The sequence below is a fragment of the Pectinophora gossypiella genome, chromosome 18 (genome assembly GCF_024362695.1).
Source record: "Pectinophora gossypiella chromosome 18, ilPecGoss1.1, whole genome shotgun sequence".
NCBI lineage: Eukaryota > Metazoa > Arthropoda > Insecta > Lepidoptera > Gelechiidae > Pectinophora > Pectinophora gossypiella.
Genome location: NC_065421.1, coordinates 12,912,251 through 12,934,210, shown reverse-complemented (window position 1 = coordinate 12,934,210; position 21,960 = coordinate 12,912,251). Strand labels below are relative to the sequence as shown.

General features: G+C 37.4%; 2 protein-coding genes across 7 annotated transcripts in view; one reads left to right on the top strand and one right to left on the bottom strand.

Moving 5' to 3' along the window:
* The window catches only part of LOC126374853 (hemicentin-2), a 644,718-nt gene that overhangs the window by 185,294 nt on the left and 437,464 nt on the right, over window positions 1-21,960 (top strand). The window contains exon 1 of one of the 5 annotated variants that reach the window (XM_050021605.1): window positions 11,085-11,204. The exons of 3 other annotated variants lie outside the window; for them this stretch is intronic. The gene's annotated coding sequence lies outside the window, so the exon portion shown is untranslated. Of the gene's footprint in view, window positions 1-11,084; window positions 11,205-21,960 lie in introns of those variants that run through there. One more of the 5 variants, XM_050021609.1, reaches the window with a different exon arrangement.
* Window positions 7,649-10,135, bottom strand: LOC126374890 (uncharacterized). 2 transcript variants are annotated; one of them, XM_050021663.1, is made up of 4 exons: window positions 10,038-10,135; window positions 9,705-9,827; window positions 9,126-9,317; window positions 7,649-8,481 (listed from the first exon to the last, which is right to left on the bottom strand). In XM_050021663.1, the coding sequence occupies exons 1-4, from the start codon at window positions 10,102-10,104 to the stop codon at window positions 8,432-8,434; spliced, it is 432 nt and encodes a 143-aa protein (XP_049877620.1). In that variant the 5' UTR covers window positions 10,105-10,135; the 3' UTR covers window positions 7,649-8,431. The 2 variants fall into 2 exon arrangements, with proteins under 2 accessions (XP_049877620.1, XP_049877622.1); XM_050021665.1 differs by lacking the exon at window positions 9,705-9,827.

The window sequence follows — 21,960 nt, the reverse complement described above, 5'->3', positions numbered from 1 at the left end:
ACTATTAAGGTTACATACATACATACATAAACTCACGCCTATTTCCCACCGGGGTAAGCAGAGACTATAGAATTCCATTTGCTTCGATCCTGACACACTTCTCTTGCTTCCTCCACATTCATCAATTGCTTCATACACGCACGCCGGTTCAGAGTAGATCGTATTGAACCTTTTCTAAGGACATCTCCTTTTTTGAGGGAGGTCTTTTTTTATTTTGGGCGCCTCCATTGTGTAATTATTTGTCTTTTTGTCTTTGTTTTTTTTATTATTTCTGTAGTTTAAGTTTGTAAATGTGGCGTCCAATATGGAAATAAATATTTTCTTTCTTTCTTTCTTTGAGTAATCGTTACATGAGCCATGTCAGTGGCCTGTGGCAGCTCAATCATAACCCTGACACCAGGGTCGATGAAGCTGGTATTCCACCCCATAACCCACATGATAAGAAGAAAACCTTAAGAGTAGGACTATTACACACACTTTCAATCCTTCTCAAAGAAAAATCAACATTCATTGAGAAATTACGAAAGCATTATAAATTAAGAAGCACACAGTCTCGTAAAACACGAGATACGATAGATCTACGAAATATTTATAAGTAAAAATATACAATAATTTAAGTAGATATTGGCCCCGATTCCTGCAGACACCGCCTAATTTTATTTTAAGTTATATCCGTCATTTTCATATCCGTCGAAAAGGAAAGGGACGGATGATTCACAGCTCTTAATTTTAGGAAGAATGAGTAAATTAATGTGTCGGGTTATTGACTGACGTAAAATTTTTAGACGGTTGGTTTAGATTTGTGCTTAAAATTGACGTGTGTTCCATAAATTTCATGCTTGTCGATTACCCGTCCCTTTCCTTTTCGGCGGATAAGAAAATGACAGATATAACTTAAAATAAAATTAGATGGTATTTACAGGAATTAGCACCAGTATAGCAGTTTATAAATTTGATGTCTAAAAGAAACATTTTGTTTCTAGAGCCTTATAAAATGGCGCTACATTTTACATTGACCTATGTTTGTCCTCAGCAAGCCAGGCTTACAAATATTTATTCTTATTTTTGTCTCCTAATGTTTTTTTAATGGAATTTTATAGTATTAACTCGGCATAAGTTTAGGCTACATCTAAGCACTTTTAACTTCTGTTTGCTAATCACTAATGAAACCCTTTAACTTAGTCTTCGAATAAAAAACAATAATGTAATCGGTTTATAACTTTTAAAGTAATTAAATTTCTTATTTTAATGACTCAAGATAATTTAGTTGAAATAAAAACTTATAAAACTTTATCATAAATTACGAAGTATGCAATACTTGTTTTCGTAGAAAACAAATTTAATTTTGCAGATTAATATAAGTTTTTTTTTAAAGTTAAATGAAAGATAAAATAGAAGTCTAACAATTTTTTAATCGTACTTTCTTATAAAACTGATTTTATGAATATTCCTTCGTAGGTTTTTTATACCTATTGATATTGCACCAATGGAAACGACCTTGTGGCTCTCTCCTTAAATGTTACCTTTAATGGGACTTAAACATAACTGGCGAGGAGTAAAACGACTGGTGGTATATATACATGTAGAATATAGAAATAACACGGGATATTTTAAATATCTTTACTCCTTATATTTTAATCTAGGCACGCGGTAGCGTGGCAAGCCAAGTTCCAGAAACAGAACTGGCGAGCCGCACCGTGTGGTAATATTACACGAACCATTTGGAGCCATTTTTGACCCCCGCATAAATCAAAAACTATTTCACATAAACGTATCAAATTTGGCCAAGTCAGACCTTAGGCTACAATACATTATCTTATGTTATAAGAAGATATGATATGTTATACTGTTACTTATAAATAAATTTCAAGACTGACCATTGAACTTGGCACCCATTTAGATCTCACTTCTTTTGTCGTTGAAGTCAACAATCAAGGCATTTATCATAATATTGAACTTGGCTCTCATTTCACATTTATGTTTTTGATTGGATTAGTTTTAACAAAATCCTCTAACCCGACCGACATCGCACCAAAGACCCGCCTTTCTTACTTTTTAAAACTGCCTTACGTGCCATTCATTAACCATCCTCATTTCATGCCATAAACAATCAAATTCCCATTCATTATCCTTCCATAGTATTCTCACTTTCCTACATACACCTCTACCTAACCCTTCGGAGATACAGGCGTGATGCTGTCTTTTAACAGCCTCCGTGGTCTAGTGGTTAGAGCGTTAGGCTCACGATCTGGAGGTCCGAGTTCGATTCCCGATGGGGACATTGTCGAAATCATTTTGTGAGACTGTCTTTTGTTTGGACTTTTCAGGCTTGAATCACCTGATTGTCCGAAAAAGTAAGATGATTCCGTGCTTCGGAGGGCACGTTAAGCCGTTGGTCCCGGCTATTAGCCGTAAAAAACACCTCCACCAACCCGCGTTGGAGCAGCGTGGTGGAGTATGCTCCATACCCCCTCCGGTTGATTGAGGGGAGGCCTGTGCCTAGCAGTGGGACGTATATAGGCTGTTTATGTATGTATGTATGTAATAATAAGTGCGACATTTTGTCACTTTTTCTATAAAGTCACAGGTTGCTTTTTCATACAAATACCATAGTAATTTCGTGTTTTGACGATTGGTAGAAAGTAACTGATTTGACTAGTTGGAAACTATCTAATTTTAGCGATATGTTCAGTAGGTATTTTGACGCTTTGCTATATTGTCACTTTGATATTTTGACGCATTACAATTTTGAATAACTGCGATTATCATGAATTTGACCGTATGCGACGAAAGGCGCCGGTTCAAACCCCGGTAATGGACTTGCACCAATGAGTTATTATTTATTTATTATTTATTTATTTATGGATCACTTACAGCTATGCTCATTATAACATTTAGTTAGAACATAATTAAACAAAGTAAAACAGTACTTATGTGTAAGCCTATTACAAGTGAATACAACATTCACCATAAAACTCACACTAAGAAGGCTAACTCCCTCCTATACATGATTAGAAAAGCTTTTTATCATATAGACAAGGAATTGTTTCTTAGGCTTTACAAAACTTACGTCAGACCGCTGTTAGAACATGGGTTTCAAATATGGAGTCCTTACTTTCGGAAGGACATTGCATTACTAGAGAGAGTCCAAAGAAGAGCAACAAAAATGGTGACAGTCATGCGTAATGTTGAATATGAGCTTCGACTATCTACACTTGGTTTAACCACCTTGGAGTATCGTAGGCAACGTGGAGATCTCATTGAAACGTTTAAAATTCTTACTGAATACTATAATGTTAATGCCTTGAAAGACATCTATGTACTGAACCAAAACATCAATCTGAGAGGACACTCGCTAAAACTCTCACGCTCCAAAGGTACTAGCAACCCTCGATATCACTTTTTGCCCAACCGTGTAGTGGACGCGTGGAATGAACTGCCAGAATCTGTGATCAGTGCTCCCTCAGTGAACTCTTTTAAAAATAGGCTTGACAAATATATGAACAATCATGAGCACAAGTGAAGTGATAAGCACGCATCAGCACAAGGTGCTGCCTGTGCTTCCAATAATAATAATAATAATAATAAAAATAAAACAACATCTAGTCTGTTGTTGTTGTATTAATTTATTTTTCTACTCCTCTACTTTAATCTGGCATTTAAATAACCAAAAAGTCTAATATAAGTACATACATAATTAAACTCTTTGAAAAAGTGTACGCTCTATGGCCTATAAAAGCATTGTTTACAAAGTGTAACTGTACTATAATGTCGCCAAAAAAGCATTGTTGTTGTTTTTTTTTTTTGACCTGGAAACTGGCACCTTTACTTTGTTTGGTGCCATAGATATACTATAAAAAAAAAAGTATACATTTGCCGCCATTTTCCCGCGCGTTGGAAAATAAATTGGAAATTTTTTGTGTTTCGTTTAAAATTACGTCGTCGTAGAAAAAGTATTGTATGCAACGTTGTATAACTAGGTCAAAAAATACTCGTGGCGTCTCTTATTGCGATGTTCGCCAAGGCTCACATCGCAACTCACGCCACTCGCATTTTTTGACCCTTCTTATACAACTGTTGCATAAAATACTATTTGAGTGCAGTCATCACTAACATAGTTAGCGCGACGATTATATACGGCGATACGGCTCACCGCCTATCACGTTGGTCTAACAGAAAGCTTGGTGAGGCGTGGGTACTTAACGATGGATGACTCTGACTACCCCAATTGGGGTATAGTCGCCAGCTTATGTTAAGTTTACAAGTGTTAAAATGTGTGTGGACTGATTATTTCACCACTCGCAAACTGTATTAAAGGAAACGCTGATTGTTTTGCCACTTCGTATATAATTCGGTTTAAGTAGAAATTATAAAGGTTACAAACACGTCCGACAATAAGAGAAGTTCGATGAATACAAAATTAATTTAAAAATAGTAAAGAATGAATATTTTTTATAACCTTTTTTTTAAAAGGTATTTTTATGTTGCAATTGTCAACATGCTGCGCCTCAAGAAGTAAAGTTATCAAAACTTAAACTTATACAATTTCTATACATCAACCTAAACTGGATGAAAGCACATGTACTTTAAACATATACAACAGAATCACAATATGAAATATTGTACGAAAGCATGTCAACTTTAACAATAATTACTGTAACTGTGTCAAAAATCTAAACATGAAAGTTAATGTATAAAATTTATCACAAAATGAAAGAAAGTGCATCAACTTTTAAACATTATACAATTCATAATACAACACTAATGAAAGCTTACAATTGAGAGTGCACATAAGAAACTTATATCAAATAATTTTACTTATTGAGTTTTTATAAATGAATTAAAAAAATGAATTTAAACATTAAGTTTACATACCTACTCCATTTAAAAAAAGATAGGTATAACTTTAACCTTAGAAAAAAAGTAAAAATAAAATAATATTAATCGCTAATAGGCAATATACACACCTTATTAATAGCACGGGTATGTTTTTTCCCATTTGAGGTAGTTACTTCTACAGTTCTAATTTTATTGTCCTTTCCAGGAAAGACATTAGTAACTCTGGCCATAGGCCATGTGGCAGAGGGGGTATTGTCCTCTTTCAGTATGACTAGAATACCGACTTTAATGTCTGACTGCTCAATGCGCCACTTAGGGCGGTTCTGGAGAACATTTAAATACTGTTTATGCCACAATTTCCAGAATGATTGTTTTATCTGTATACATTGTTGCCAAAACTTTAATCTATTAATTGGAATGTTATTAATGTCTTTTTCAGGATACATAGTGAGAGCATTTCCAATTAGAAAGTGACCAGGTGTCAAATAAGTGTAATCATTTACATCTGAAGTTGACAATGGCATTAGAGGCCTAGAATTAAGTATACATTCAATCTCAGTAAGAACAGTGTTAAGCTGTTCATAAGTTAATACATTATTTTGAAGTACCCTTTTTAAATGGTACTTGGTACTCTTCACCGCAGCCTCCCAAAGACCACCAAAGGTAGGCGAATACGCAGGAATGAAATGGAAATCTATGGCCCTTTGGGCAGCAAATTCATATACCTGAGCCTGGTGTCTTTGTGATGACTGCAGATTATAGAGCTCAACTAACTGGTTCCTCGCACACCTGAAAGTGGCAGCATTGTCAGAGTAGATTTCTTTGGGTAATCCTCTTCTAGAAACCAATCGTTTCAAGCACGCGAGATAGGTTTCTGTGGTTAGATCTGATGCTAATTCGAGGTGTATAGCCTTCGTAGTGAAGCATACAAACAAAAACGCAGATATAACCTTTACCTATAACGGATCGTCTCACGCGTGAAAGTTTTATGTTTATTGGCCCAGCGTAATCTACTCCGACCCTCTCGAAGGCACGTGAGGTTGCTGTCACTCTCCCAGTAGGCAAGGACCCCATCAGCTGTTGCGATGCGGTAGCCTTCTGTCTAAAACAAATCATACATTTTTGTGTTATTTTCTTAACTTCTACAAGCCCATTCACAATCCAATATCTCTGATGGAGATTAGCTAACAATAGTTTAGGACCAGCATGTAAAAAAAGCCTTTCATGCTCACTTCTTATAATCAAACTAGTGACTTGAGAGGATTTGGGTAAGATTATAGGATGTTTTTGCGAGTAAGATATGTCTGCATTGTGCAGCCTACCGCCTACTCGTAAGAGCCCCTCGCTATCAATATAAGGATGCAAGCTCTGTAAGGAACCTTTTACCATACATTTTTTATGCAAACACTCTATTTCGTGTTTGAAATGAGTTTGTTGATCATTTTTTATAATCAACATTAAAGCGTTACTCAATTCAGCGCTTGATAAATATTTATATACAATGCTAGTTTTACTAGAATTAACATTATTGCAAAACCGTAAGACGTATGCAAGTATTCGCGTCATTTTGTGGATGCTAGAATATTTTAGTAAATGCTCAAAAATACTACCTTGGGTAGATGATACCTGGTTGCTGGAAAATGCTGCGGGCGGTTTGGCGTCGGGCAAGACTGCTGGTAAGTCTACATTGTAATGAAAATCGTACTTACTATCATGCAGACATTCAGGCCCATGCCACCACATTGCACAACAGCCGAGCTCTTCAGGACTTACTCCTCTGCTGATGTAATCAGCGGGGTTATCCTTAGTATTTATGTATAGCCATTTATAAGCAGCAGTATGCTGACGTACTACCTTTACTCTGTTCGCAACATATGTTTGGAGCTGTGTGAGCTCGGTATTAAGCCAAGCAAGGACAATCTGCGAGTCCGAGAATAAATACACTTGTTTTATTTTCAGCTTCAATGTAAGCGTGTCGTAGACTTTCCTTATTAATTTAGAAAGCAGCAAGGCAGCGTTAAGTTCCAAGCGCGGCACTGTCATGTTAGTATCACGAAGTGGATTTATTCTGGACTTTGAATAGAGTAAATGCAATCTCACATTACCTGAAGCGTTAGTGACTCGTAAGTACACGCAGCAACCATATGCTGTCAAGCTGGACGCGTCTGAGAAACCGATGAGCTCGATGGTATCTGACTCTGTTATATATAAGTTTCTATCTATCAATATTGGCTCCATGGCCGCCAGACTCGAAACAAACTCTAACCAATCCCTCTTAATGTCATTGGGGACTGTAGCATCCCAGTCAGTATTGACTGCCCATAGTCTTTGCATTATTACTTTAGCCTGTACGATGATGGGGCTGACGAAACCCATGGGATCGTAAAACTTTCCTATATAGCTTAGAATGTTCCTTTTTGTCACCTTGCTCTGATCGAACGGCTCGGGGCATGAAATTTTAAATTGATCGCTTTTCATGACTAAACAAAGACCTAAAGCCTTCAAACTACAATCGTCTTCCTGCAATTCTAAGTCGTCAAAGTGCTGATCAGAGGTGGGAATATCAGTTAATATCCGCGTATCATTGGAAGACCATTTGTGAGTTTGAAAACTTCCATGGTTAAGAAGGTCGCGCAGTTGCGATTTTGCTTCTAAAATATTTTCTAAGTCGTTATCAGAGTATAATACGTCATCGACATATGTAAAATTTTTCAATATGAACGATGCCAATGGCAGATCGCGTTCATGAAGCCTCGCAAGCTCGTCGAGACAGCGAGTAGCTAGATAGCTCGAGCTTTTTAAGCCATACGTAACTGTATCTAACCTAATGCACCTGACACTATCATTAGGATCGTCTCTCCATAAAATATTTTGAAGAGAAGTGTATTCAGGGCTCACCTTTATATTTCTAAACATGCGCTTTATATCCGTCGTAATAGTGTAATTACCAAGACGAAATAATAATAAAATATCGAACAAGTCCCTCTGAACAATTGGCCCATTTATTAACAAGTCATTAAGCGAAACTTTCTTATTAGTTTTCATTGAACCATCGAAAACTGTTCGCAATTTTGTTGTTTTGTTACCTTCTTTAATTACTGCATGATGGGGTAAAAAGTACACCGCATCTTTATTCAAGTCATACTGCTCAATGTCTACATAATGGCCATGGTTTAGAGATATATATTCATAAATGAACTTTTTATACTCGGAGAAAAGATTGGGATTATTATGTAATTTTTTCTCCAAATTCAAAAATCGTTTTAAAGCAAAATGAAAGGATTCACCTAAAGTATCATTAATATCGCCGATAGGCAGCTTCAAAGGCAAGGCCACTTCAAACTGTTTATCCTTTAACTGCACAGTATTTTGAAAAATATGTTCAGTCAGTTCTTGTTCTGAATTTGTTTCATTAAATATTTGTGGGACACTTTCAGTCTTCCAAAATTGAGTTAATGTGTTATCAACATCAGCTTCACAAGTAATACATTTTAAAGATACCTTGTTACAGACTTTGTTGATACTCCTTTGTGGCAAACTCCCTGCAATAATATACCCGAACTTAGTGTTGATGAGACTGGGTTGCCTCGCGCTATGCGGCGTCGCTCGACTGCTGCTGGGTAACTCCGTCGGCAGCAGGATCTGAAAAAATATGTCAGCGCCCATTAGGAGGTGTATGTCACCGGGCACATTAAATTGGTCGTCTGCCAGTTTAATGTTCTCTGGAATTGTGAAACCTGTCATATCCCACTCAATCTGAGGCAGCTTGCAAGTAATTGCATCAACAACGTGGCATGTTGCAATAGTTTTAAAAGGTAAATTCATTGAATGTATATCTAAAGGCAGGCAGGATTTGAGATTGCTTTTAGCATTAGTAATGCCTATGACATTAGTATCGACTTGGGCTGGCTTAAATCCAAGCAGTTGTACAGCTTCACTGGTGATGAATGATAGCTGTGAGCCACTGTCCAGCAGGGCTCTAAGATGGACCTCAGTACCATCTTGGGCAATGACTTTTACTTTTGCTGTGGGAAGAAGAACATCATTATTATAATTGCCTGTCATCAAAGTAACAGGAGATGCGGCGGATATAGGCTTCTCGTCACAGTGTAGCAGAGTATTATGTGACTTCTTGCACACTGAACAGCGAAAGTGATACCTACATTTTCCTGCATGCGCACCCAGACATAAGTTGCACAGCTTTTTGTCATTAATAAATTTCAGTCTTTCATTGACTGGAAGTAAATTGAAGTTTTTGCAAGTAAATAACTTGTGGTTATACTCACAGTATACACAGGCTTGCTCCTCCTTGGTAACATGTGTTACCACCTTTGCATTCGGTGACCGGTACTGAGCATTCCCTGGCTCAGCATTTTCCAGCGCCAGAGCTCTTTGATCGAGGAAGCTCAGGAAGTCGTTCAGCGTTGGCTCCTTCTCCATGTCTCTATCGAGCTGGTATGCCCGAGCAGTATATGTATCTAATTTTCGAGACAGAATACACAATATTATAGCATCCCAGTATTTTACATTAGGATCAAGATTTGAAATGGCCGCTATGTTTTGTCTGACAACAGCCACAAACTCTCTCAAGCAGCTAGCTGTAGACTTAACCACTGATTTGATATCGAAGATGGTGTGGATGTGATCATTCAGAATTTTAAACTTATTGTTAAAACGCTTATCTAACAAATTTAAGGCTTTTTCATAACTGTCAGAGGTCAAAGGCAAGTTCTTAATCATTTCAAATGGCTCATTTTTTACATATGATCTTAAATAGTACAACTTTTGTACACAATCCAGAGATGGGTTATTGTGTATTAATGACATATACAAGTTTATGAAGGGCACATAATCAGTAAACTTACCACTGAAGGTGGGAAGCTCTATTGGTGGCAAATTAATTTTGCTCAGTGGAGTGGCTGGAGAAGTCATTGTAGTGGTCGGAGGCGGGTTTTCTATGCGGGGTTCACGACGCCTTATTTCACGATCTAGTGTGCATATACAGTAATAGAATTTATTATCCGTATCAGTATAATCCTCGTTGTCATCAGGATTTAGAGCCAGGATGCACTTATTGAGAGATTCATACTCTTTAAACGTGGAAGTTAAACGTTCACGTTTCGAAACGAGAATTTCAATGTCTGTATTAGGCACATCATCTTTTTTGATACAAAATTGATGTAACCTAGTGAGCGTACCTTTTAAGTAACCTCGCGAGGCCACTGCCTCCTTTAAACCCTTGGAAGAATGAGATTTCTCCGCCATTTCACTGCACAATTACACTTTTTGAACTTTTACAAGTAAAGTTTACAAGATAACAAGTGATAACACAACACGCATCAACGTCCGTCAAACAAAACGCGCATGCGTCATGAATGAAACCACAGACAAATAAAAAAGTAAAAAATAAAAAAAAGGACGATCGCGCGCGAAGTCGTGCTTTTGGCGCGGTTTCTAGGTTCGTGAAGTATATTTGTCAAACCGTTTTGTTCCGTTCCGTGTATGTATGCCGACGTATGCCGATCTTCGTTTGTTTCTTGAAGCGAAAACGACGCGAAATCTTGAAAATATTTTTGCTGTCTTGAATGAAAATCTTGAATAAAATGATGCGACGATGTTCTTGACCGGAGTAATATAAATTGTTGACTCACGGTTATGTTGCAAAAACAATATGTAGCGTCGAAATATATTATAATGCTGAAATAAAATTGCTGAAATAAAAGTCTTGATTGTCTTGTATGAGAATCTTCTTGATACGTTGTTGACCGGCCCGATATACTGAACAGCACGGTAGGTATCTCAATCCTCTTGATGGTATATAAAATAATGTCGTCGTCTCTCTTAGATCGTTGTCGGTGATCGTCGTGTGATGGTAAAATTCTTGAACACGAAGTGGTCACTTTCGAAGGACCATGTTAAAATGTGTGTGGACTGATTATTTCACCACTCGCAAACTGTATTAAAGGAAACGCTGATTGTTTTGCCACTTCGTATATAATTCGGTTTAAGTAGAAATTATAAAGGTTACAAACACGTCCGACAATAAGAGAAGTTCGATGAATACAAAATTAATTTAAAAATAGTAAAGAATGAATATTTTTTATAACCTTTTTTTAAAAGGTATTTTTATGTTGCAATTGTCAACAACAAGTATGTTATCTCAATTAAAAAGGTCGTTAGCGATATCGCTTATCTGCTTTTCCCGCGGTCAAGGAATTATGCAGTAACTATATGTAGTTTGACCGCGGTAATCAAAGAGAGAACACAGTTTTGTTATGTGCCATACAAGCCAAGTGAGGGCAGAACTTTAAGTAAAAAAAAGCATTGTGCGTGCGAAAACTTACGTCAATCCGTATTCTTCCGTGGTAAGCATACAGACGTTTGGTATAATTATTTGGTATTTATTTAAATAATCATAAGTCGCCATATGGTACAAATGTATTTATGATTAAGGATTGATTGTATGATTGAGGCCTGCTTCTGTCATGGAGCTCATAAAACACTGTTTCCGTGATAAAGTCATATAAACGATTTATTTTTCACTTTCCTTCCACCGACTGCAATTGGAATACCATTGTATTTAAGTTTATAAATTATGTAATACAAACTGGATTTAAAAAATAAAGGAAAACATGAAACAGTAGGACTAGGGCCCTGTGCTGGGAGGTTTTCTGGCCACGTTTTTCCCTTAGCGTTACAGATTCCGATGTGGTAATAGTTTTACAGCTAGTTACATACGTAATATGTAATTTAATTTTTGACGTTCAAAAAGCTCGCACTATGTAAGCCAGTTTTGAAAAATAAATATTTTTGAATTTTTTTTAGGAGCAACTTTCGATTCTGCTTGAAGATTTTTTCACGAGCTGTCACTTGTATTTAGTCATAAATGGGAGAGTATATGTGTGCATGTCTGTTTGTTTGTACGTCTTTCGCGGCAAAACGGAGCAACGCATTGATGTGATTTTTTGAGTGGAGATAGTTGCAGGGATAGAGAGTGACATAGGCTACTTTATGTCTCTTTCTAACCCACTTCCCTAAATTAGGGGGGGGGGAGGGGGTGGAAGTTTGTTTGGAGCATTCCGCAATTTTCAAGGTAGAAAGCTAAAAATTTATATGCGTACTAATTATGACTAACAAAAATATCGTGCATCATGTTTTTTTGGAAATCTCAAAGCTCCCCCTTCAAAGAGGGCGTGAAAGTTTATTATGCACTTTACGCAGTTTTCAAGGCAGGAAGCTAAAAATTGTTAAATTAGGAACAATTTTTACCGTGTTACCCTGAGCTCGTACTGAACCTTTTCTAAGGACATCTCCAATTTGATAAACTTACGAGCTTCTTGGTCTGGCTCTGCCAGCCCTACCGCTAACCTTAGTTTTATTTACCTCTTTCGTAATCCTACTAATGCTGGGAAACGATCACCATTATACAGACTAACTCACTCTTATAACATTAAGTTTACTTCCATTGACATATTTGCGATACGTGCTGCTCTATTCAAAAAGACGTTGATTTCTGTCTTGAGTACATCTTAGCTGTTTACCTACTTTTCAATTTGCACTAATTATTTAAAAAAAAAAGGAATACCCACTGACACATATTATATCTTACGTATATATGATGATGATATAATATATTTTACTAATAGTTTCTAGTTTCTTTCTATCTTTTTTGTACTCTTTTTTCTTCTGTTTTATCTACTTATTCATAATTAAGCATGTCATATTAATAAATGTTTAGTTATTATATTTAAGCATGTCAAATCCCTCACTTTAGCTGTACACCACCATTCTATTCAATAGTGTATCATTTACTAATTTGTGGTTAACGGTGCTGGTGACACAATTATTATCTCCTGTTAATCAACTCTTTTACTTAAGTTTTTATTGTGAACACTGTTTGTTGACCCAAAAAAAAAAAAAAAAATCCTACTATCTTGCATCCGCTCTACGAGTCCAAACCAACTTAACGTTCCCTTCTCAATCTTAGTCACGTTATCGACTTTTACAACATATCTCTCTTTATCACTCTATCACATAACATACGTAAACATAAATAGCCTATATACGTCCCACTGTTGGGCACAGGCCTCCTCTCAATCAACCGGAGAGGGTATGGAACATACTCCTCCACGCTGCTCCACTGCGGGTTGGTGGAGGTGTTTCACTCTATCACTCAATAATAATAAAGATAATATTATCTATTATAAGACAAATCCAATCAAAGTATGTAATAGCATACGTGATGAGTGAATCAGTTCATTCTGATAGGGATTCAAGGCGTGAGTTATATATCTCTATCGTTATTAAAACGATCACGTTCTTAAAACATCTTTTGCACGAACCGCAATGTGTTAATTTATTAGGATGCGCGGATGGCGAAATAGGTAAAAGTCAAATCGGACATGACCCTAAAGGTACATCCACATTTGAGTTACTTTTTGAAAAGCAGCTTTTGCTTTGTTAGCGAGCAATAGCAAAAGTTATTGACAACTATTTTAATAGGTTTACCACCATACGTCTATTTTCCACAGCGTTCGATATTTATGTCAATGTTTAACCAAACCAAAAAATGTACCTAGCATTTAGACGGAGTTAGCCCGTTCGAACCTAGGTACCGGACTTGTAAAGTTCATAACTAAACGTATTACATTTTAACACTGGCATATGGTTTTGTTCTTGACCAATCTACCACAAACAGCTCTTTTCAGGGCTCCTCTGGTAATAATTTATGTTCATTAATTACTAAACATAATTGATTCAACGCTATTTATAATCTGCGTCGTCGGGACTCTTAAGGGAGCTGTTTAAAGAAATAAATATTCTGACGGTCGCAAGTCAATATATTTATAAAAACATTATGTATGTACGTAAAAATGTATCTCTCCTTCCGAGAAACTGTGAAAGGCATACTTACTTACAATACAAGGAACAAAAATAAAATTGCTGTAATATATTCTAGAATAAGTAAATTAAATTCATCTTTTTTGGGGTTATGTATTACGTTTTAACATTAAAATATCAGATAATATTTTGAATTTGTCAGAAAATTACTTGAAAATTAATTTATGTAAAAAAGATTATTATAAGATAAATGATAACCTAAATTATAAAAATCTCTGGTATTAAAAGTTTTCTTCTAGCATTCCCTCATTGTTTTAAAAGATGTGTTGCTGTTGCAGTTTCTTGTCATTTCTTCTCAGCCATAACACCTTTCGAAATGACGTAAATTCAGAAATGTTACATTGACCTTCAACAAGTTTATCCATGATAATTACGTTGAATAAATTATTCTGATTTCTAATTTCAAGATAGCATTTTTAATTTTCCGCTGTTTGTATGTACAACTTGTTGAGTGATGTTGGACGGCCCCCAAGAGATGGCGCTAGTTGGACGATTTTTAAACAGACCTGGGAGAAATATTCCGTTCTGATTGGCTGCAGTCTTGCCATCTCAAATAGTTCGTTTGTTTCAATGGCGGCTGCGCGTTTTCTTTGCTCCACTAAATAAATACTTTTTGGGTGGTTTTGTAATTAAGAAAAGTGCAGGATTGATTAACTTTTTGTTACACGCGTGATGTGTTATTACAAGGTGCATTGTGATTTTCATCGAAAAAGCTATTAGCTTTTCAGTCCGACATTGAGTTATGATTTGTGAAAAGTTTTAAAAAAGAGGCTAAGGAAAGAAAGAAACGTTTGTTATATAGGGACACCAGAGTAACAAATATAAATAAAACACGGAATAACACATAAATTACCATTTAAAACAAAGACTAGAAATAAATAGACAGTAAACATTAAGACTTTTAATTGAGTGTATGGACTGGTCATCAATGGTGGTTGTGGTGTCCTTTATAAAAGGACCAAGGGAAAGCAGGTTAGTGTGTTTAACGCGGGTATTTACTTGTTGATCCCCTTAAGGGATGAACAGGGGGGAGGGGGAGGAAAAAAAGCGAAAATAACCGAAATCCACGCGGTTGTAGTAGTGGGGAACCTTTTAATATAACTCCACATAATCCAGATTCTAAGCCTTCTTATCACCATCACTAGCAAGTATGTATAATCGTCTAGGAACTATTATTAGGCAGCCAAATTGCAAAAAAAAAAAAAAATTATTTATTTATTGGCATTTTTTTTTCTTAAGAACGTCTAGGGCCCTGTGCTGAGGTTTTTTTGAATCTCCTTTTTCCTTGGTTATTCAGGTTGCAGTACTTTTAGACGGGTGAGACGTTCAACGAAATGTGTGTAAAATTTGACGATTCAAAGTGTAACTATACCTAATGAACAAAATATCATTGAGTTTGAGTATCACCGAGCCCGTCGGAACCGTCTCAACAGTATATTTTAGTCATTCCACCTGATGGCTCACTAGCCGAAATGTCCACTAAACCGCCATCAAAACAGACGAGCCGTTAAACTTAAAATGGCTGTTTAACCCTGAGTCCTGTGATGGCATTAATGCAAATGAGAGTTACGTCGACTTGCATGGTTTCCCGTGCGTCTAAATTGGGCGATGCGGGGTGCTCTTCTAGATATGACGCGTTTAAGATATAATACATTAATATTCTATATACGTCCCACTCCTGGGGACAGGCCTTCCCTCAATCAATCCGAGGGTTTATGGAGCATACTCCACCACGCTGCTCGACTGGGTTAGTGGATGTGTTTTACGTCTCAGCCGCAACCAACGGCTAAAATGTCCTTCGAAGCACGAAATCATTTTACATTTTCAGATAATCAGGTGATTCAAGCTTACAGTGTCCTTACCGAAGAAAGCACAGTCTCACAAAGCGATTTCGACTATGTCTCCATTAGGAATTGAACCTGGATGTCCAGATCGTGAGCCCGACGCTCTAACACTCAAACCATTAGGAGCCTCCAATAAGTATATCTAGGAAAAAGTCCAATTAGTTGCTTGAAATAAGCCAAACCATCTAAACTAGGTGGGTTTATAAATATATGAACATGCAAGCGTGCGAAGTCGCGGACAGCAGCGCGGAAGTTAGCAACTAAACTATAAAACTACCGAATCAGAACAAGATTTCACCACTTTAAAACCCCCATAGCATTTCGTATGCACAAACATCGGTGTGGTAAAACTGTGAACAGTTAGTTCAGTATATGCTTTATAAAGTTAGACTGTGGTTGCTTCAACTTTCGGACGCTGACATAAGTTGAAATGTTGGAATATGCTCACTTGCTGTTAGTGGGTTTAATGGCAGACATTATGCTTCAATTGACTAGTTGTCTGGAAGAAATGGCTTTAGAGCAATAAGGTCGCCGAATTGTACCGTGTCAGTGTGATGTTTTGTGCAATCAAAGTTTATTTAATATAATTTTAACAGAATCATGGTGTGAATCATCTTCCTTAGTATTCGCAACGATATCACTAATAATACCCTGTATAAATAAGTACGCCCAATCCTAGTTTTCAGTCCAAAAACTTTTCTTACTAAATCAACCTCGTAAATTGTCCCAAATCGTTGGAGAATATTCCCCATTCGTAACACTGCAGGTCGATTGATCGCTCGTTCATAATTTGGTGGCGGTTGACAGTTTCATGAGGTAATTAGCAACCATTATGAGGAGAAATTGACTTTCAAATCGGATATGCGCTAATAGGCGTGTCACTGGGAATAAAGGTACTATTAGTAGGAATTACTGCGTCAAGTTTTGGTAGGTAAAAGAGTTTAGGAAACTTGACACGCTCACTGTGTAACTGAAAATTAGATATCCACGCTTCACGTGCAATGTTATTGTTCAATAAACACATTGGAATTTATGTACATAGGACACACTATGGCAAGAAAAAATGTGCCCCATATATGGGTCATATGTGGTTCATAAACAGTGAACGTGTTTAATTACAGACATAACTACTACCTTATTTTTAGTGCGAATTGCTAAGTGCCATAGACTGCGTTTCTATGAGTACAGTGAAGAGGAATTTGCTTGATAAGCGTGTCTCACTTTAGACTAAATCGTTACTTACGCCGTTTTTTTTTTGATGTGACTTATTGTAGATTTGCCGCAGATGGCATTAACTACTTGGCCGGACAAATTGGGAGCGCTGAAGGCTCTCACCCGGTACAACGTTTAAGACAACAGGCCTGAGGGTGCCCAGTTGGGCGCGAACCTCGACTCAGGGCGTCGTCTGAGAGGAAAAATATTTGAAAGAATTAATCGACTCTAGTGGGTCGATAGCGATAAGCGCTGAATGAGGGAAATCGTCGATGAGGGAAGCGGGGTCGGTATTGGGGTCCTGAGTTACTTACGCCGCACTCCGGACGGATACGTAATAATATATAACACAGTAACGATTCATCATTTTTCACACACATCTCCCTCTCAAAAAGATAATTTGTTATTCCATTTATAACGCGTTTATCTCGAATAAACCTTAATGTTTACGTCTCAAAAACTACTTATCAAAAATTCCATTTGGCTGCTAATGTTGTTTCGTTCGCACCTGTCCCGTTGGAACGTGACAGAAATATGTGAACGAGTGAACGTGTTTATTGCGTTTTATCGCGAGATGTTTGAGGGTATCGCGTTACACGGTGTAAATAGAAACAGATGACATGTTTGTGGTGCAAAACATAGGAAAGATGGTTCTAGTTTTTAAACTAAATGTCATCCCAAACTCATTATTCCTTCTTGTCTATCCAAGGCAAATTGGGTACTTTCCTAGGTCAAATTATGAAATTCTGATTACTAAATAAAGACAGATATAAAGGTAACAAACAACATTTCCTTTTTCAATCTAACTTATGTCTAAATTTTAATAAAGAAAAATGTAATATGAAGTGCGACATTTCGTCACGTTTTCTATGACGTCACAGGTTGCTCCATACAAATTCCATAGTAATTTCGTATTTTGACGTTTAGTAAAAAGTAGCTGATTAGACTAGTTGGATTTTTTTGTTTCTATACACTACGTTCGCTTTATCTTTAAGTTCCATGAACTGTTCTTGTTCTTCCCCTTCATCTCTTTCCCTCTATCTTCTCTTCCATGATTTTTTAAATAAAAGCCAGAAGTTAACGGAAGATAACAAAAGTTAAAAACTTATTGTGACGTTTGATCGAAATCCTAACGTCAAAAGATATTGAAAAGACGCACAAAGGTCTGAGAAGAAAACGCAACACTTCTGCTCTTCGCCATCATCACCACCTCAGTCGTTTCTGCAACATGTCCTTGCTAGAGTACCCTAAATCTCGGGAATTTTAGATTTTGATTCCGAGATTTTCTAAGCAAATTCCGGAATTTTCGGAACCGGGATTTCTAGGCTACTCAGTGATTTTGTTCCGGGCTTCCTGGGATTTTCTAAGTACATCCCGGCATTCTTGGAACCGGAGTTTTTTCTGGACGATTCCCTATTCCTCGCCCTACGTCTTGGTGAAAGATTTTTGAAGTATTTACTGAGGGAATTAACAGCCTCAGTGGTCTAGTGGTTAGAGCGTTAGGCTCACGATCTGGAGGTCCGGGTTCGATTCCCGATGGGGACATTGTCGAAATCACTTTGTGAGACAGTCCTTTGTTTGGTAAGGACTTTTCAGGCTTGAATCACCTGATTGTTCGAAAAAGTAAGATGATTCCGTGCTTCGGAGGGCACGTTAAGCCGTTGGTCTCGGCTATTAGCCGTGAAAACACCTCCACCAACCCGCAGTGGAGCAGCGTGGTGGAGTATGCTCCATACCCCCTCCGGTTGATTGAGGGGAGGCCTGAGCCCAGCAGTGGGACGTATATAGGCAGTTTATATACTGAGGGAATGCAAAGAAAAGCTCGAAATTATCTTTTTTTTTAACCCCTTAACCGCGTGCGCCTCTATCTTGCGCTCCGCGTGACATACGGCTATGCTTCAAGTTGTTCGCGTCATGCTCGCAACTTGTTTGTGTCATTGTGAAACATCTCACGTCTGCCTGATGACCTTCCATTACTTTGTTAACTTCCAGTAATTCTGTTTCCAGGTTCTGGTGACACTCATTCTGAGAGGATTAATCGTATATCCTTCTCATTTATCATTAGGTAAACATATATAACTAAACTTGCGCGAAGTTCCTATTGGAGTGTCCAAAGTATTCAATATTTCAATATTCAATATTCTTTATTTGCATACTATGATGGTGTACAAGTTTGTAAGTTACATGTATGAGTTTCACATCATAGACCCTTTCGGGCACAACAAAATAGAAGTTTAAAAGAGAGGAGGAAGCTTTTCAAATGGTAACATCAGTATCATCAGTGTAGTATAAACTGCCTATATACGTCCCACTGCTGGGCACAGGCCTCCCCTCAATCAACCGGAGGGGGTATGGAGCATACTCCACCACGCTGCTCCAATGCGGGTTGGTGGAGGTGTTTTTACGGCTAATAGCCGGGACCAACGGCTTAACGTGCCCTCCGAAGCACGGAATCATCTTACTTTTTCGGACAATCAGGTGATTCAAGCCTGAAAAGTCCTTACCAAACAAAGGACAGTCTCACAAAGTGATTTCGACAATGTCCCCATCGGGAATCGAACCCGGACCTCCAGATCGTGAGCCTAACGCTCTAACCACTAGACCACAGAGGCTGCTGTGGTATTAATGAGAAGTTCTTTATTTATTTAATAAAGATATTGTCACTTTTTTCTTCTTTTAATATTTAGGCAGGCAGTTTATTATAAATTTTGATGGACATCACATATGGGCTACAAGACGTAAGTAATTGAGTTGAAGAAGACATCTTGCAGCCGATTTTTATTCCACGTTCTAGGTTGGTAATAACTTACAAGACACTCCATTGCACAGAAAAAAAAGATGTGGTAGCCCTATTAGGAGAACGCGTGACCTAAATCGTAGTGTTGGTTCGAATCCCGGGATCGGATTCTAAACAAGTAAATTCGTCTTTATTCGTTTTTTTTTTTTTGTTTTTTTTTTCCTTTTTTTTCGTTTTCGTTATGAGTTTGAATTCATTTGGATCATAAATAATTGATATTACGTGGTTTCCACGATTTGTGGCAATGGGCTCGCCACCTTTTCCATGACGCATAAACACAATTGGCGAGACGTACTCCTGCACCTTTTTTTTTTTTTTTTTTTTTTTTTTTTTTTTTTTTTTTTTTTTTTTTTTTTTTGACGTGACTTATTGTAGATTTGCCGCAGATGGCATTAACTACTTGGCCGGACAAATGGGGAGCGCTGAAGGCTCTCACCCGGTACAACGTTTAAGACAACAGGCCTGAGGGTGCCCAGTTGGGCGCGAACCTCGGCTCAGGGCGTCGTCTGAGAGGAAAAATATTTGAAAGAATTAATCGACCCTAGTGGGTCGATAGCGATAAGCGCTGAATGAGGGAAATCGTCGACCTCGCCGGCGGGGTCGGTATCGGGATCCTGAAGTGTTTGGTGTCGCGAGCTGATTGGCTGCCTCTATGGCTAGGGTGTACTCCTGCACCACCACCTGACCACACTTCCGAAATCATAAAATACTTACGCTTCCTTCTCTATATATTTTAGAAATTTGTAAATTTGTTCGTAAATACCAAGATTTTTTTAAACGTCGCGAAGATCTCCCTGTAAAATATACATTGCGCCATGGAAAAAGATTAAATTTACCTATATCTAGACTCGTCCTACATTCTTCTAGCCCATATGTGATGTCCATTAAAATTTATAATAAACTGCCTAACATATTAAAAGAAGAAAAAAGTGACAAAATCTTTATTAAAAAAATAAAAGAACTTCTCAATAATAAATGTTACTACAGCACCAGTGAATACCTTAATGATACTGATGTTACCATTTGAAAAGCTTCCTCCTCTCTTTTAAACTTCTATTTTGTTGTGCCCGAAAGGGTCTATGATGTGAAACTCATACATGTAACTTACAAACTTGTACACCATCATAGTATGCAAATAAAGAATATTGAATATTGAATTCGTATCGGTGCCGAGCTAAATTTCACCCCCTGCGTCTCTTTTTATCTAAATGGCTGTAAGGTAAGGTGCTGTCTTGCTCACACTTACGTGGTAAGGTAGCAAACGGCATCAACGAGATTTTTGTACAAACTGTCCAGGCTGCGGTCAGAGTATAGACTTAAATTAGGTACACCACTAAATAACTCCTAAACTACGATAAACTCATCGAAAGTACCTACTTCCTTCGTGATGGATGCCCAAAAGTAACAGACATAAACTTTTTTATATAACTTTTGTACTGATATAAAACTTCTGAAACCTCCACTTTTTTTTTTTTTTTTTTTTTTTTTTTTTTGACGTGACTTATTGTAGATTTGCCGCAGATGGCATTAACTACTTGGCCGGACAAATGGGGAGCGCTGAAGGCTCTCACCCGGTACAACGTTTAAGACAACAGGCCTGAGGGTGCCCAGTTGGGCGCGAACCTCGGCTCAGGGCGTCGTCTGAGAGGAAAAATATTTGAAAGAATTAATCGACCCTAGTGGGTCGATAGCGATAAGCGCTGAATGAGGGAAATCGTCGACCACGCCGGCGGGGTCGGTATCGGGGTCCTAGAAACCTCCACTAAAGACATAAAGATGTATAAAATATAAGTAAGTATAACCACAAAAACTTTTTTATTGCTAGTAAATCTTTTACTTCGGTTTATTTCGTTTTATGTTAAAAGCTTTTTGTCGTTGGTACTGCGACATATTGTTACTAAAAGTGTGGTAATTTTATACTTACACACTGCTTTGGCTTTTTAGGTAATACAGGCTGTTAGTGACATCGTAACAAAAACTTTGAGGGATGATTCTGACCATGATTCTGAGTTGATATCGAGTGGAATTTTCCGCCGGAAAACTACATAACTAAAAATAATTAAAAAAGACACTAAAATTTTCATTAATTTCCACAAGAAATTATACTTGATATCAACTCAGAATCATGGTCTGAATCATCCCCCTCAGTATTCGTTACGGTGTCATGCACTAACACCCATATGAACTTGTATGTACTTGTATGGGGTGTAAGTGACATCGTAACAAATACTGAGAGGGATGATTCAGACCATGATTCTGAGTTAATTATGAAGTGGAATTTTCCATTGCAAAAGTACAGAATTGAAAATAATTTAAAAAAAAACTAAAAAAAACGTTTCGCGACAGAAAATTCCATTTGATATCAAC

What these genes read in the sequence shown, in the direction of transcription:
- LOC126374890 (XM_050021663.1), bottom strand. Translation starts at nt 10,104, where the DNA reads ATGGCGGAGAAATCTCATTCTTCCAAGGGTTTAAAGGAGGCAGTGGCC. An exon ending in CTCGCGAGGTTACTTAAAAG is followed by an intron (nt 9,828 to 10,037) that starts GTACGCTCACTA and finishes TATGCACACTAG; the next exon opens with ATCGTGAAATAAGGCGTCGT. An exon ending in GGAGCAAGCCTGTGTATACT is followed by an intron (nt 8,482 to 9,125) that starts GTGAGTATAACC and finishes ATATTTTTTCAG; the next exon opens with ATCCTGCTGCCGACGGAGTT.